Source organism: Pan troglodytes, chromosome 13 (assembly GCF_028858775.2).
Source record: "Pan troglodytes isolate AG18354 chromosome 13, NHGRI_mPanTro3-v2.0_pri, whole genome shotgun sequence".
NCBI lineage: Eukaryota > Metazoa > Chordata > Mammalia > Primates > Hominidae > Pan > Pan troglodytes.
In genome coordinates, this window is record NC_072411.2 from 32,456,230 (window position 1) to 32,470,651 (window position 14,422).

General features: G+C 53.9%; 1 protein-coding gene across 3 annotated transcripts; it reads left to right on the forward strand.

Annotated features, from left to right (window-relative positions):
• The first annotated feature begins 702 nt into the window (after positions 1 to 702).
• LOC107971415 (coiled-coil domain-containing protein 74B) lies at positions 703 to 6,534 on the forward strand. 3 transcript variants are annotated; one of them, XM_024353498.3, is made up of 8 exons: positions 703 to 1,068; positions 2,498 to 2,542; positions 3,430 to 3,678; positions 4,515 to 4,653; positions 5,450 to 5,642; positions 5,725 to 5,798; positions 5,874 to 5,930; positions 6,131 to 6,534. In XM_024353498.3, the coding sequence occupies exons 1-8, from the start codon at positions 819 to 821 to the stop codon at positions 6,264 to 6,266; spliced, it is 1,143 nt and encodes a 380-aa protein (XP_024209266.2). In that variant the 5' UTR covers positions 703 to 818; the 3' UTR covers positions 6,267 to 6,534. The 3 variants fall into 3 exon arrangements, with proteins under 3 accessions (XP_024209266.2, XP_024209267.2, XP_024209265.2); XM_024353499.3 differs by having other exon boundaries at positions 3,628 to 3,678; XM_024353497.2 differs by lacking the exons at positions 703 to 1,068; positions 2,498 to 2,542 and having other exon boundaries at positions 2,696 to 3,678.
• The last annotated feature ends 7,888 nt before the right edge of the window (positions 6,535 to 14,422 follow it).

The following is a 14,422-nucleotide window of genomic DNA, read 5'->3' on the forward strand; positions in this document are numbered from 1 at the left end:
GTGCAATGGCGCGATCTTGGCTCACTGCAACCTCCACCTCCTGGGTTCAAGTGATTCTCCTGCCTCAGCCTCCGGAGTAGCTGGGATTACAGGTGTGAGCCACTGCGTCCGGCCTCTTATTTTTAGGCAGCATCTCACTCTGTCACTTAGGCTGGAGTTCAGTGGTGCCATCATAGCTCACTGCAGCCTCGACCTCCGGGGTTCCAGCAATCCTCCCGCCTCAGCCTCCCGAGCAGTTGGGACTACAGGCGCAAGCCACCATGCCCGGGTTTTTTTTCTTTTAATTTTTATAGAGACAGGGGCTCACTTTCCATCCAGGCTGGAAAGGATGCCTGGATGCCTTTTTATTATTATTATTATTATTTTAGATAGAGTCTCTGTCGCCCAGGTTGGAGTGCAGCGGTGCGATCTCGGCTCACTGCAACCTCTGCCTCCCGGTTCAAGCTATTCTCCTGCCTTAGCCTCCCGAGTAGCTGGGATTACTGGCTCCCGCCACTACGCCCGGCTAAATTTTGTATTTTTAGTAGAGTCGGGGTTTCGCCATGTTGGTCAGGCTGGTCAGGAACTCCTGACCTCAAGTGATCCGTCCGCCTCGGCCTCCCAAAGTTCGGGGATTACAGGCGTGAGCCCGGGCGCCCAGCCCTGGATGCCTTGTAAATCACTACTCACCCAGGAAGAGCCAGCGACAGGCCCCGCCCCCGCCAACCGCCTCGCGCCCTCCGTCGCCCGGTTTCCATGGTGACGGGGCGCCAGGCTAGGGCGGCCTGGCCACTGAGCCGGGGTGCAGTGGCAGCGGGAGGGTACCTGGCGATGGCGATATGAGCGGTGCGGGGGTGGCGGCTGGGACGCGGCCCCCCAGCTCGCCGACCCCGGGCTCTCGGCGCCGGCGCCAGCGCCCCTCTGTGGGCGTCCAGTCCTTTAGGCCGCAGAGCCCGCAGCTCAGGCAGAGCGACCCGCAGAAACGGAACCTGGACCTGGAGAAGAGCCTGCAGTTCCTGCAGCAGCAGCACTCGGAGATGCTGGCCAAGCTCCATGAGGAGATCGAGCACCTGAAGCGGGAGAACAAGGGTGAGCCGGCGCGGGGCCCTAGGCCGGCCCTGCCTCCCCTGGCACACTCAACACTGCCGCTCCCGCAGCACAGAAACACAGCCATGAACTCCAGCACACGCCTGGGCTCAGGGGGAACACAGGACAGTAAGCCCGCCCTGCCACGCTGAGCTGTCCCCTCCTCCCAGAGGGAGACCCGCGTGGCCCCCGGGCAGTGCCGAACCTGTCTGCCTGTCTCGTAGGGCAGCAGCATTTCAGATGCTGACTCCGCCAGTCCTCTCCTCTCCAGGCAGGGTCAGACACACCTCTGTTAAAAACTTTATAGATGGGGCCGGGCGCGGCGGCTCACGCCTGTAACTCTAGTACTTTGGGAGGTCGAGGCGGGCGGATCGCGAGGTCAGGAGATCGAGACCATCCTGGCTAACACGGTGAAACCCCGTCTCTACTAAAAATACAAAAAATTAGCTGGGTGTGGTGGTGGGCGTCTGTAGTCCCAGCTACTGGGGAGGCTGAGGCAGGAGAATGGCGTGAACCCGGGAGGCGGAGCTTGCAGTGAGCCGAGATCTTGCCACTGCACTCCAGCCTCGGTGACAGAGCGAGACTCCGTCTCAAAAAAAACAAAAACAAACAAAAACTTTATACAGGGAAACGTGCCCAAGTGCGAGTGCGCAGCTCAATGAATTTCTTCCAGCTAAACACATCGGATCAGGAGCAGGCATTCCCCCGCCCCCCACCCCGTCCCCGCTTCGCCTGTGCCCATGCTGTCCTCCGGCGGGGCCTTCCCAACTGCACCCTTAGCTGCTCCTCACCCCCACGCCCCCCTTTCTCCCTTCCTCCTCCCTCACCCCTCCTGCCCCGAGCAGAAGGAGGGCCCGCCAGGATGTGGGATGTGGCTCTGCTCCTCGCTCTTGCTTCAGGAGGGCTCCAGCAAGGGCACCAGTGCCCGCGGCCTCCTCTCCCGCCCCGTTGCCTGGTGCTGCCTTACCTGAGTGCCGAGTATCCCATCTCCAAGTGTCTGTTTTGTCAGGACCCCCCTTCCCCATGTCTTAATAAGCCTCAGGACGCCCCGTTCCTCATATCTTCTTGAGCCTCCCCCCAGTCCCTGATGCCCACGGGATCATGACACCGCCATAGCCAGGGATTCCAGAGTTCACCTCTGTACCCCTAAAGCCCAGGTTCTGCCTGGCAGTGTGGACGCCCTCCAGTCATCTCAGATGGATGAGGCTGATATGCCAGGTGGGCTCTGCCTAGGGAACAGGCAGGGGCCACTCCTGGCCTGATGCCCACGACAAAGGCGTGGTGGAGAGCAGGACCCATGGGGCAGGGCCCAATCAGCCAGTGGGGGGGCAGGACTTTCGGGCTCAGCAGCCAGGAGAGGACAGGCCAGGCTTCTTCTCTCAGAATGGCTGTGGTTTCACAAGTGCTGAGGAGAGCGTGTGCTTGCTTTCAGATCTCCGTTACAAGCTCATAATGAATCAGACATCACAGAAGAAAGGTGAGAACTGGGCCCTTCAGTGCCTGATGGGATGCTTTTGCCACCCAGGGGAGCCCCTCCAGACTGTCCTTGCCCACCTGGCTGCACTGGCCCCTGTATGCCAACCCAGTGGGGACAGGTTCTGGGGGACCTGGACAGATGCCGCTACCTCTAGCCGTGGCTGGATGATGTTACGCAGCCAAGCACAGCACGTGCTGCTCTCAGGAAGCCCAGGGCCTGAGGTCATTGCAGTGAGGAGGTGGGCACAGGGTGCTCCCCAGACCTCCCTCCTCCAAGTAGAGCTGAAATGGGAAGGAACCCCTGGGACAGCCCCTGCCCTGCTAGATCTTTGCCTCAGATTGCTGCTGTGGCCAGGCCCAGGATTTCCAGCCCTATGGCTCTGAGTCCTGACATGCTGGGGGCCCAGGGGCTCTGGACACACTCCATCCAGGGATCCCTTCCTGCCATCTGGGCAGCAACCATGGGGACAAAGGGAGGAAGCAGAGTCCTGTTTCCTTGCCACTTGTCCAAGGCACTTCCCCATCCTGACAGCGGCCCACACCCAGCCCAGGATTCTGGGTTGTGGTCTCGAGCTCACTTCCCGTTATCTTTGGGGCTGGGGCTGACATCAGGAGGACATCTGACTGGTGGATGGAGCCAGCCTGGGAACATCGCAGCTGGGGCAGTGCCTAGGGCTCTCCCTTCCCAGGGAGACATGGAGAAGGGGGTTGAGGGAGGGCCCTTCCCTAGCCGCTGTGGCAACTCCAGTGAGCTGTTCTGGGCAAAGTGTGGCCCAAGTCGGCAGCCCCAGCCCTGCAGTGCCGGGGACGCTGACAGGACACGGGAAGAGGCCATGCTCTCCCTCGGGACCTGCTGTTCCATGTGTCCCAAGCCCTCCTGCTTTCCAGATGGCCCCTCAGGAAACCACCTTTCCAGGGCCTCTGCTCCCTTGGGCGCTCGCTGGGTCTGCATCAACGGAGTGTGGGTAGAGCTGGGAGGACCCAGCCCTGCCAGGCTGAAGGAGGGCTCCTCACGGACACACAGGCCAGGAGGCAAGCGTGGGCGTCTTGCAGCCGGTAGCGCCGACACTGTGCGCTCTCCTGCAGACAGCCTCTCCACGTCAAGCTTCCAGTCTGTCAAGTCCATCTCTAATTCAGGTGAGCAGGCTGGCGTCCATGTGCTCACAGGGGTGAGTGCCCCACGGGGACCCCAGCCTGGGTGGCCTCTAGGGGTGCTGACCAGGCGCCCTCTGCTGGGCCAAGCTCCAGGATTTGGGGATGAAGGTGCAGCTGAAAAGAGCCCTGCAAGCTGAAGCCACCGGGAAGGGATTAAGGGGGGGTGGGCAGGACCAGGGACCAGTCACAGGGCAGTAAGGCCTCACAGCAGGCATCCCAGGGTGGGGCAGCAAGCAGGCAGGAGGGGCCTCCCCGGGTGGCCTTCTAGGGAGGACGTACCCTGGCTGCCCAGCAGCAGCCCTGCTTGGCCGTGTCCCCGCCACAAGCAGGCAGGACACAGGAGGGATGGCACTGCCCACGGAGCCCTGGGCTCATGGCACCTTCTGCAGAGTGAGCCGGGAGCAGAGAGCCTCTTTTCCCCACTCTGTGAGGCCAGGCATTTTCCTCAGCCCTGCCCTAACCCCCACCATTCCTGTGATGGGCCCAGGTGCTAGACGGGCCTTGTCCTTGCCGAGGAAACCCATGCAGGCTGGGTCCCAAGCCTCTCATGCAGTTTCATTTTACCCAAGATGGGGCCAGCTTCCACTATGTTGATTGTTCTAGAGTGTTCACAGGCACCACCCATGGGCTTCACCCTCAGAACCTCATTGATTGCCCCCAGAACCCTCCAAGGCAGGCTTCCCTTTACAGAGGAGGAAACTGAGGCAGGGACAGGGGCTTCTTGGGTACACACAGCTGTTCCTGGAAAACTTGGGCGGTGACTGTTGGTGCCTGCAGTGACCGGCCTTGTAGGGTCTGACTTGCAGCCAACTTTCAAGGCAAGGCCAGGCCCCAGCCCGGCTCCTTCAACAAGCAAGATTCAAAAGCTGACGCCCCCCAGAAGGCGGACCTGGAAGAGGAGCCCGTACTTCACAACAGCAAGCTGGACAAGGTTCCTGGGGTACAAGGGCAGGCCAGGTAAGGCTTGGGTGTTCCTGGGGTGCAAGGGCAGGCCAGGTAAGTCTTGCCTGCACCCTAAGGGCCCCATGACTACATTTACTAGGCTCACACCCTGCAGTCAGCCAACTGCTCTGCCCCTAGCTCCAGGGGCCTGTCTCCTGGGCTCATGATAGCAGATGACGGCCACGCTCTACCCATCGGTGGGCACTGTCTTCCTCCCCTCCCCTGGGGGTCCTGCAGAGTACCTGTGCTGACCTGAGCACACAAGGGGGGCCAGTAGCAGCCCCTAAACCACTTCCTCAGAGAAAAGTAAAGTAATATTCTTACCAAGAAAAGTGAGTTGCATTCCTGCTGCCCCTGGCCACAGCCTGCCTTTGGAGGGCACTAGGCCAGCAGGTCAGAGCAGGACCAGGTTCTGGTGATCCCTGAGTTTCTGGGACTGCCCTGGGATGCTACAGAGCGCACACTTTCAGCAGCGCAACCAGCAGGACAGGCTCCTGCATCTGCACATCCCGAGACCAGGCCTGGAGCAAGATGCCCCACTGCGTGTGGGGTCACGACCAAGAGCAGCCTGGCAGCTAGCCGGTCACCCACTGAAGCCCATCTGACCCTTAGGGCACCTTCAGAGGGGAGAAAGGGACAGGCCCCAGTCCCAGAGACCCCCACCTGGTGCCCAGAGCACCCTGCTCAGTGGGAGAGGGGAACCAGGCCCTCTTCCCCACATTGGCCTGGGCGCTGCCTGGGGAGGTATGCTGGGTGGGTGGTTAGACGCACCTGGGCAGGTCACCTCTGGCTGCTGCAATGACTGTTTCAGAAAGGAGAAAGCAGAGGCCTCTAACGCAGGAGCTGCCTGTATGGGGAACAGCCAGCACCAGGGCAGGCAGATTGGGGCAGGGGCACACCCCCCAATGATCCTGCCCCTTCCCCTGCGAAAGCCCACCACACTTAGGCAGTGCGAAGTGCTCATCCGCGAGCTGTGGAATACCAACCTCCTGCAGACCCAAGAGGTGAGGCCCTGGGTGGTGGGGGTGGCCCTGGGCAGTCTGGCACCGCCACAGGCCCCACCATGCCCCTGCCCCTGCCTTTCAGCTGCAGCACCTCAAGTCCCTCCTGGAAGGGAGCCAGAGGCCCCAGGCGGCCCCAGAGGAAGCTAGCTTTCCCAGGTGAGTGCCTGGTGCACCCCTGCCCCATCCCTGGGGGCCTATCCACAGCTCACTGCTGACTCTTCCTTCACCCAGGGACCAAGAAGCCACGCATTTCCCCAAGGTCTCCACCAAGAGCCTCTCCAAGAAATGGTAAGTCCCACAGGCATGGGGACAGTGGGGCAGCCCTGCAGCCTGGGCCCCAGGGAGGGAGTGGGGAAGGGAGGGTGGCAGCGCAGAAGCAGAGCTCGCTGAGGCCTCTCTGTGCCCCCGTGAGGGCCATGCAGGCCGCACTCCCCACGCACTCCACTCCCGGGGATGCTCACGGTGACAGTCCCTCTACCCGCCCCCAGCCTGCTTCTGAGCCCACCTGTGGCGGAGCGTGCCATCCTGCCCGCACTGAAGCAGACCCCGAAGAACAACTTTGCCGAGAGGCAGAAGAGGCTGCAGGCAATGCAGAAACGGCGCCTGCATCGCTCAGTGCTTTGAGCTACCCGCATCTGGTCAGTGCCAGGCCCACCAACCTGCAGCTGAAGACTGGCTCTCTATAGCATTTCCTGATACTTCCACTACTTTTAGGCCTGGCTAAATTCCAAGATAGATAACACTCAAGATAGATAAAGTACTTGATCTCCAAACTGACAAACTGTTTATTTTCTAGCTGTTATTTTGCTATTTGGCATTTACATAAAAGCACATGATGAAGCAGATATCGTCTTACCTGTTGAAACTGAAAATAAAGCTTGTTTATTTCCAAGTTGTGTGCCTGCTTCCTCACTGGCTATCAGGCGTCGCGTCCCTTCCCAGTCCCAGCCCTTGGCCTCTAGCCCAGCGCCCGCTGTGTGCAGGGACCTGCCTGGGCAGCCCAGTCTTGCGCATCCTGGGACCTGCCAGCGGCCCTGGGAGACAGGCATTGGCAGAGCCATGCACATCCTCCCTGGAAGCGGGAGGGCTTTTCTGGTCCCCAGGCTGGGCTGGAGCTGCGTTCCAAACACATGATCACTCTGTCTCTTGCCCACACTGCACACTCCTGGGGGCAAGAGGCTGTCCTCTCCTGCCCTGACACAGCACCGCAGACAGGGGGTCCAGCCAGGCTCGCCCTCCTCCTCGGAGGGCTGTCTCGAGTGCCGTGGCCATGCCCGCACCACCCCTTCCGCCACAGCACAGACATGTCCATGTCGGGGGTGGGGTGGCCAGCTTAGTGCCCACCCCCAGCCAGCCACACAGTCTTCCCAGGCCCACAGCCCCACTTCGTTGGCATTAATCTCAGCCTCTTCCTGCTTCAGGGAGCAGAACTTTGCCAGGAAGCTGGGGATGAACCAGGCCAAGGAATGGGACAGTGTGTCAGAAAGGACAGCCCAGGCCCGGGGGCTTACAGCATCCTAACAGGACAGCAGGCCCAGTTTCATGGAGTGGGGGACACAGTGACGAGTCCTGACAAACACAGGAATAACAAGATTATAACAATCACAGATGATGGGGTGGTATGCATTAAAAGGGGCGACTCTTGTCACCAAAGGGCTGCTGGCCGGTGCCCAGGGTAGCGGGCAACATAGGGAGGCGCTCACTGCATGGCCCCACCCACCGCCAGGCCTGCTCTCTCTGGGTGGCAGCGCGTAGTGTTCTGAGGATGCGGGTCCAGAGGGCCTGGCTCTTCATCCTTCACAATGGGGACATGGCCCTCACATGAGTGACACAGGGGTGCCGGCAGCAGGATCCCCCGTGCCCCTGCTCCCTGGGGGCCCCACAGTGCTCAGCAGGAATGCCGTGAGGGCTGAGGCCCAGCTGGTGGTGGGGAGCTGGCAGCAGCCATGGGCCAGCCCTCCCTCCGATAGGCAGCCTGTGCCCTGGACTTAGGGGCTTCTCTGGGGGGTGCTCCACCTGCCCAAAGCAGCACAGCCTGAACCCAAAACTGTGAGCAGAGAATCCGATGTGTGTTTGAAGGGTTTCCTATGTCCTCTGTGTTCTCCTATAGAAAGGAGCAGGGGTGTGTCGAGCACACACAAGATGCTCTAACAACACCCTGAGCGCACCCTCATGCTGCTGAGATGGACCCGGACCCTGGACAGGCCACAGCGAGCAGCCTGCTCCACCACACCCGTCTCAGTCTGTACAAGTGTGGGATTTCATTTGGCAGATCCCCAAGGCAGGAGAGAAAAGGAGGAAAGCTAACCTAACTCCAGGCTCTCCATGGACGCCAACACCTAGAAGTGTCTGACAGGAGGCATGCGTCCTTGGCCCCGATGAGGCTGCGGGCCATCCCTGCAGTCCTGGCTAAGCAGCTGAGAGGCAGGCCCTGTGGATGCTCCGGGCACAGGTGTTGAGCAAGGTGGTAACCGAGTGCTTTTCCAGGCTGTGGCTGCCTGGAGGTCACACAGTGGTGCACCGACCTGAGGAAGGGGTTGGTGCCTGCAACAGAACAGTGGGCATGAGCCTGAGGCAGCTGGTGCTGCACCCACGGCCTGCACACCCGGCAGTGCTCTGGGAAGTGGCAGCCCCAGGACTGGCTGAAGCACCAGGAGGAGCCCTGCACGCTGCCTGCCTGGCCATCGGCCTCTCCTCCCAGAGCCTTGTCAGTGAAGAACTGAATCTGAATGGGATTTGGAGCCCAGGGCTTTGCCTCTGACAACCTTGGGGACCCAGCCCTGGCTCTGCTGTGTGCCAGCTCTGGGCTCAGGGAGACTGACACCTGTCAACATGACTCTCTGGAGCCACATCACCCAGATGGGGCCTTGTGTGCCCAACCTACTGGCAGGACCTGTCAGCCCCGCTGAGCTCCCTGGTGGCCTCTGGGAAAATCAAGGTCTGTCCTTGAGCCATAGGCTTTCTCACCCTTCAGCCACTGAACACAGCCACCCTGGACAACTGACCTGACACAAGATGAAGGGGCAAAGGGACACAGAAGAGGAGCAGAGACCCCTATCTCTCATGTGACCACTGGAAAACCAGTGACTGCCCATGCAGGGGGAGTCAGAAGAGGGGAGGGAGGGGCCTGAGCTGGGAGGGGCTGGAGTGCACAGAGGCTGTCCCTGCAGCACTGGAAGCCTGGTGTTCCAGAATGACCCCTGCCTGCCCTGGGCCCCCAGACAGCTCCCTCTGGGTCTGCCCACTGTATAGCCACTGCCAGTCCATCCACAGTGGACTCTGGGTAGGGTAGTGGGTGGGCACATGGTGGCACACTTGGGAGGTCCTTGTCATTTGCAACACACAAGGCTGTACCTGTGACCTGGACAAGCCCTGGCCTGCCCCGCCTCACAGCCCTGCTCCCGAACAGGACTCTTCATACCCAGGGAGGTTCTGGTGAGGCTTGCGGCAAAGCCTGGATGTCTCTCTCACTCTCGGATTTCCAAACCTGAAGCCAGAGTGACCTGCATAGAAGGGTGCCCAGAGGTCCTGCCTGCCACCTCCCTAGGGCCCCAGGCAAGCAGAGCCGCATCTGTGTTGGGGAGGTGAGGGTGCGTGGGCTCCAGGGGTGGGGGCAGAGGCAATGGCCAGTCTGTCCTGGGCCCAGTGTATGTGAAGACAGAGCAGACAGCCTGCCGGCACGTGAACACAGGATGGGGTCTGGGCACTGTGCCCTCTGGCTTGGACAGCAGAGGCCTGGGGCTGCGGTCGGGGGTTGCTCTCCTGCGCCAGCCTGGCCCTCCTGGACACTCGCCCAGCTTGCAGATCGGGCGGACGGTGCCATTGTTGCTGCAGTGAGAAGGGTCCAGGTGTATCATGCACCTGGGCTCCAGCCTGGCCACCAGGCCCTGGAGCACGCTGGGGATGCTCTGCTGCTCATCGTCCTCAAGCCTGTGCTTCCGGGTGCATACCACTGGGGCCTTGGGGAGGAACCATGGTGACCACACTGGGCACACATGGCCCAGGGCCAGGCAGCCACCCTCCGCGAAGCCCAGCCCAGCTGGATGTACGTGATAGGTGGGCTGTGGATGGCAATCACGGTTGGCATGAATATGCGGTACAGGGAATGGTTGAAGAGGGTCAGCGGATGTTGGCCAGGATGGCATCCAGGAGCAGCTGGTATAGGTACTGCTGTTTGGTCGGTGGCACCGGGGGCAGTGGGGGAGTGGGCTGGAGCAGGATGGGCACGGTCAGCAGCCCAGAACCTGAGGGTTCCCCATGTAGGGGGCTTTCCCACCCCAGGCCCGTCCTCACAGCCAGATTCCCGAGGCCTCTCTCTCAGCCTCCACCCTTGTGCAGACAATGTCGGCCGATCCTGGGTATAATCCCCACCCCCACAGCCTTGTCCGCCCCGGAGTCCCTGCCCCCTCTGGGCCGGGTGGCAGAGGCACCGATGGGGGCCGCAAACAGAGAGTGACTTCTCCCACGTTCCCACCCAGCACAGCAAACCTGGCCTGAAAGAGGCCTGGTGGGCAGGGTCTCAGGTCAGGCCCAGCCCCTACCCGGCCACCCTAACCTTGAAGGCCCCTCCCAGCGGTGCTCCCAGGAGCTCTTGGGGGAGCCCCAATTCTCCCAGGGATGCCCAGGATCCCACTCACCACTGCCATGTCAGTCGAGTTTTTTTTTTTTTTTTGAGACCGAGTCTCACTCTGTCGCCCAGGCTGGAGTGCAGTGGCGCCATCTCGGCTCACTGCAAGCTCCACCTCCCGGGTTCACGCCATTCTCCTACCTCAGCCTCCCGAGTAGCTGGGACTACAGGCGCCCGCCACCACACCTGGCTAATTTTTTTTTTGTATTTTTAGTAGAGACGAGGTTTCACCATGTTAGCCAGGATGGTCTCGATCTCCTGACCTCGTGATCTGCCCGCCTTGGCCTCCCATAGTGCTAGGATTACAGGCATGAGCCACCGCGCCCGGCCAATATTTTTAAATAAAAAATTACAAAGCTGTTTTTCTTAAAATGTTACAATAAAATGTTATGTGTGTGTAAAATGTATCTATTTTATGTGTACCTGTGTGTGTATGTGTGTGTGTGTGTGAGAGAGAGAATTATGAATTAGAAAGCATATGCACCAAAACATTAGGAGTAGTTATGTTAGAGTAATGAGATCATGAATGAATTTCACTTTCTTCTTTATACCTTATCAATCATCATCTCAAAATTTACAATCAGAATTCATTATAAGCTATTGTTTGTTTATTTATTTATTTATATTCGCAGTGGCACGATCTCAACCCACTGTAACCTCAGCCTCCCAGGGTCAAGCAATCCTCCCACCTGAGCCTCTGGAGTAGCTGGGACAAATCAAAGTTAAGTATTCTTCAGTTTAAAATAACTTGTTATAATTATGTTGTTTAGCCTCATGGTAACCAGAAAACAAAAATCAATAATAGATACCCTAAAAATGAAAAGCAAGCAATTAAAACACACTATCAGAAAAAATTACCTCACTACAAATAAAGACAGGAAGGAAGGGAAGGAGGAAAGAAAAGAAAGAAAGAGAGAGATCAGAGAGAAGAGAAAGAGGAAGGAAGGGAGAAAGAACAAAAGAAAAAAGAGAAAATAGCAAAACAACCAGAAAACAAGTAAAAAATGGCAGTAGTATGTTTTTAACCATTAATAATAATCTTGAATATAAATGAATTAAATTCTCCAATTAAGACAGAATGGCTGAGTGGATTAAAAGACAAGACCCAATTATATACTGCCTACAAGAAACTCAGTTCACCTATAGACATACATAGACTGAAAGTGAAGACATGATAAATGATATCCCATACCAGTGGAAACAAAAAACCAGGAGTAGCTCTACTTAGATTATATAGACTTTCAGTCAAAAAACGAAAAATATGAAGATAATTATATAATGAGAAAAAGTAAACAGCAGCATAACAATTATAAGTGCATATGCAACCAGCACTCAAGCAACTAAATACAGTAGCAAATATTAACAGACCTTAAAGGATAGACTGCAATACAGTAACAGAATGCCTCAATGCTCCGCTATAATCAACACCCCACTATCTTCAACGGACAGATCATCCAGACAACAAAACATCAGCAGTTAAACTGTACTCTATACCGAATAGACCTAACATTTGCACAGCTTTCCACTCCGCAACTGCACAATGCACATTCCACTGAATAGCATGAGGATTATTCTCCACAACAGACTATGTGTTAGGCCAAAAAACAAGTCACAACACATTTTTAAAAACTGAAATCATGGCCGGGCGCGGTGGCTCATGCCTGTAATCCCAGGACTTTGGGAGGCCGAGGGGGGTGGATCACATCCTGGCTAACACAGTGAAAACCCGTCTCTACTAAAAATACAAAAATTAGCTGGGCGTGGCGGTGTGCACCTGTAGTCCTAGCTGCTGGGGAGGCTGAGGCAGTAGAATGCCGTGAACCCAGGAGGTGGAGCTTGCAGTGAGCCAAGATTGCGCCACTGCATTCCAGCCTAGGTGACGGAGCGAGACTCCGTCTCAAAAACAAAACAAAACAAAACAAAACAAAACCTGAAATCATATCAAGTATCTTTTCTGACCACAGTGGAATAGTACTAGAAATCAATAACAGGAGGAAAAACTGTACAAATACATGGAAATTAAAATACATGCTCATGAACAACAAATAAATAAATGAAAAAAATAAAAAGAAAATTAAAAATTTATTGAAAAAAGAATAGAAACACAACATAACAAATCCTGTGGGATGCAGCAAAAGCAGCTGTAAGAGGAAAAGGGCATAGGTATAAATGCCTACATCAGAGAAGTAGAAAGATCTCAAATAGCTAACCTGACAGTATACCTGAAATAATGAGGAAAACGAGAAAAATAAAATGCTAAAATTAGTACAAAAAATATCATAAAGATTAGAGAATAAATTTTAAAAATAGAAACAAAAAATACAAAAAGTCAATGGAACAAAGAGCTGGATTTTTTAGAAAAAAATCAAAACTGACAAGCTTTAACTAGACTAAGGAAAAGAAAAAGAAAACAAAATCATAGATGAAAAACGAGACATTACAATTGATAACAGAAATATGAAGGATTATACGAGATTACTAAAAACACCTATATAAAAACAAGTTGGAAAATCTAGGAGAAGTGATAAATTTCTGGACACATAACAAATTCCCAAGATAGAATGATAAACAAAAAACCGGAACAGATCAATAATGAGTAATGTAATCAAAGCAGTAATAAAGTCTTCTGTCAAACAAAAACACAAGAATCACGGTTTTACTGCTGAATTCTACCAAACGTTTTTAAAAGAGCTAACACCAATTTTACTCAAAATATTCCCCAAAAAATGAAGACAAAGTAAGTCTTCGAAACTTGTTCTATGAGGAGAGCATGACCCTGGTACAAAAACCAGACCAGGAAACAACACAAAAAGAAAACCACAGGCATTTTAAATATCCCTGATGAACACAGATGCAAAAAAATCCTCAGCAAAATACTTGAAAATTGCACTTGACAACACAATAAAAAGATGATCTGCCATGATCAAGTGGGATTCATCCCAGGAATATGAGGATGATTCAATAAAACACAAATAAATAAATGTGCGACATCACATTCAGCGAATCAAGAACAAAAACCATATAATCATTTCAGTAGATGCTGAAAAAAATAAAAAAACATTCCTTCATGACAAAAACTGAACAACATGAGTACAGAAGGAACATATCTCAGTGCAATAAAGGCCATATATGACAAACCCACAGCTAACATCATAATCAATGGGGAAAGGTTAAAACTCTTCCTCTAAGGCCTGGAACGAGTGTGGCTACTTTTACACCACTTTTATTCATCATAGTACTGGAAGTCCTAGGTAGCGCAATTAGACAAGAGAATGCAATAAAAGGCATCCAAATTGGAAAAAAGAAAGTCAAGCTCTCTCTGTTTTCAGGTGACATGATCATATATATATACATAGAGAAAGAGAGAACCCTAAAGATTCCACAAAATCACCTACTAGAAATAATTTAGTCAAGTTGCAAGATACAATATCAACATATAAAAATGAGTAGCACACTCATGCACCAATAGTGAAATACCTAAGAAATCAAGAAAGCTATTTCATTACCAAAAAATTATATCTAGGGATAAACTTAACCAAAAAGACAAAAGATCCCACAATGAAAACTATAAAACACAGATGAAAGCTATTAAAGCAGACACAAGTAAATGGAAAGATATCCCATGTCCATGCACTAGAAGAATATTGTTAAAATACGCAATCCATGTTAAATTACAAAAGACATTCTTCATAGAAATAGAAAAAAAAATCCTAAAATTCACATGGAAAAGCAAAATATCTCAGATAGACAAAAGAATCTGGAATAAAAAGAAAAGCTGGAGGCATCACACCTGACTTCAAAACATACTACAAATCTGTAGTAAGCATGGTAATACCAAAACAGCATAATACTATCAAAAAAAGGGGCGGGGGAGAAACAGAGAAACGAAGGAATGACAGACATAGACAAGTGAAACAGAATAGAGAAATCAGAAATAAATTCACGCATTTATGGTGTACTCATTTTTAACAAAGGCACCAAGAACACACATTCGGGAAGGAAGGACAATCTCTTCAATAAACTGCTAGGATAACTCAACACCCACATATACAGGAATACATCTAGGCCGTTATCTTACCATATACAAAAATCTACTCAAAATAAAGATTTAAATGTAGGACCTGAAACTATAAAACTACTAGAGAAGAAAACA

Bases quoted from the DNA above. Each gene is read 5' to 3' on its own strand.
- LOC107971415 (XM_024353497.2), top strand. From the start codon at position 2,829: ATGGGAAGGAACCCCTGGGACAGCCCCTGCCCTGCTAGATCTTTGCCT. The intron at 4,654-5,449 runs GTAAGGCTTGGG...TGACTGTTTCAG, and splicing joins GGGGTACAAGGGCAGGCCAG to AAAGGAGAAAGCAGAGGCCT. The intron at 5,643-5,724 runs GTGAGGCCCTGG...CCTGCCTTTCAG, and splicing joins ACCTCCTGCAGACCCAAGAG to CTGCAGCACCTCAAGTCCCT.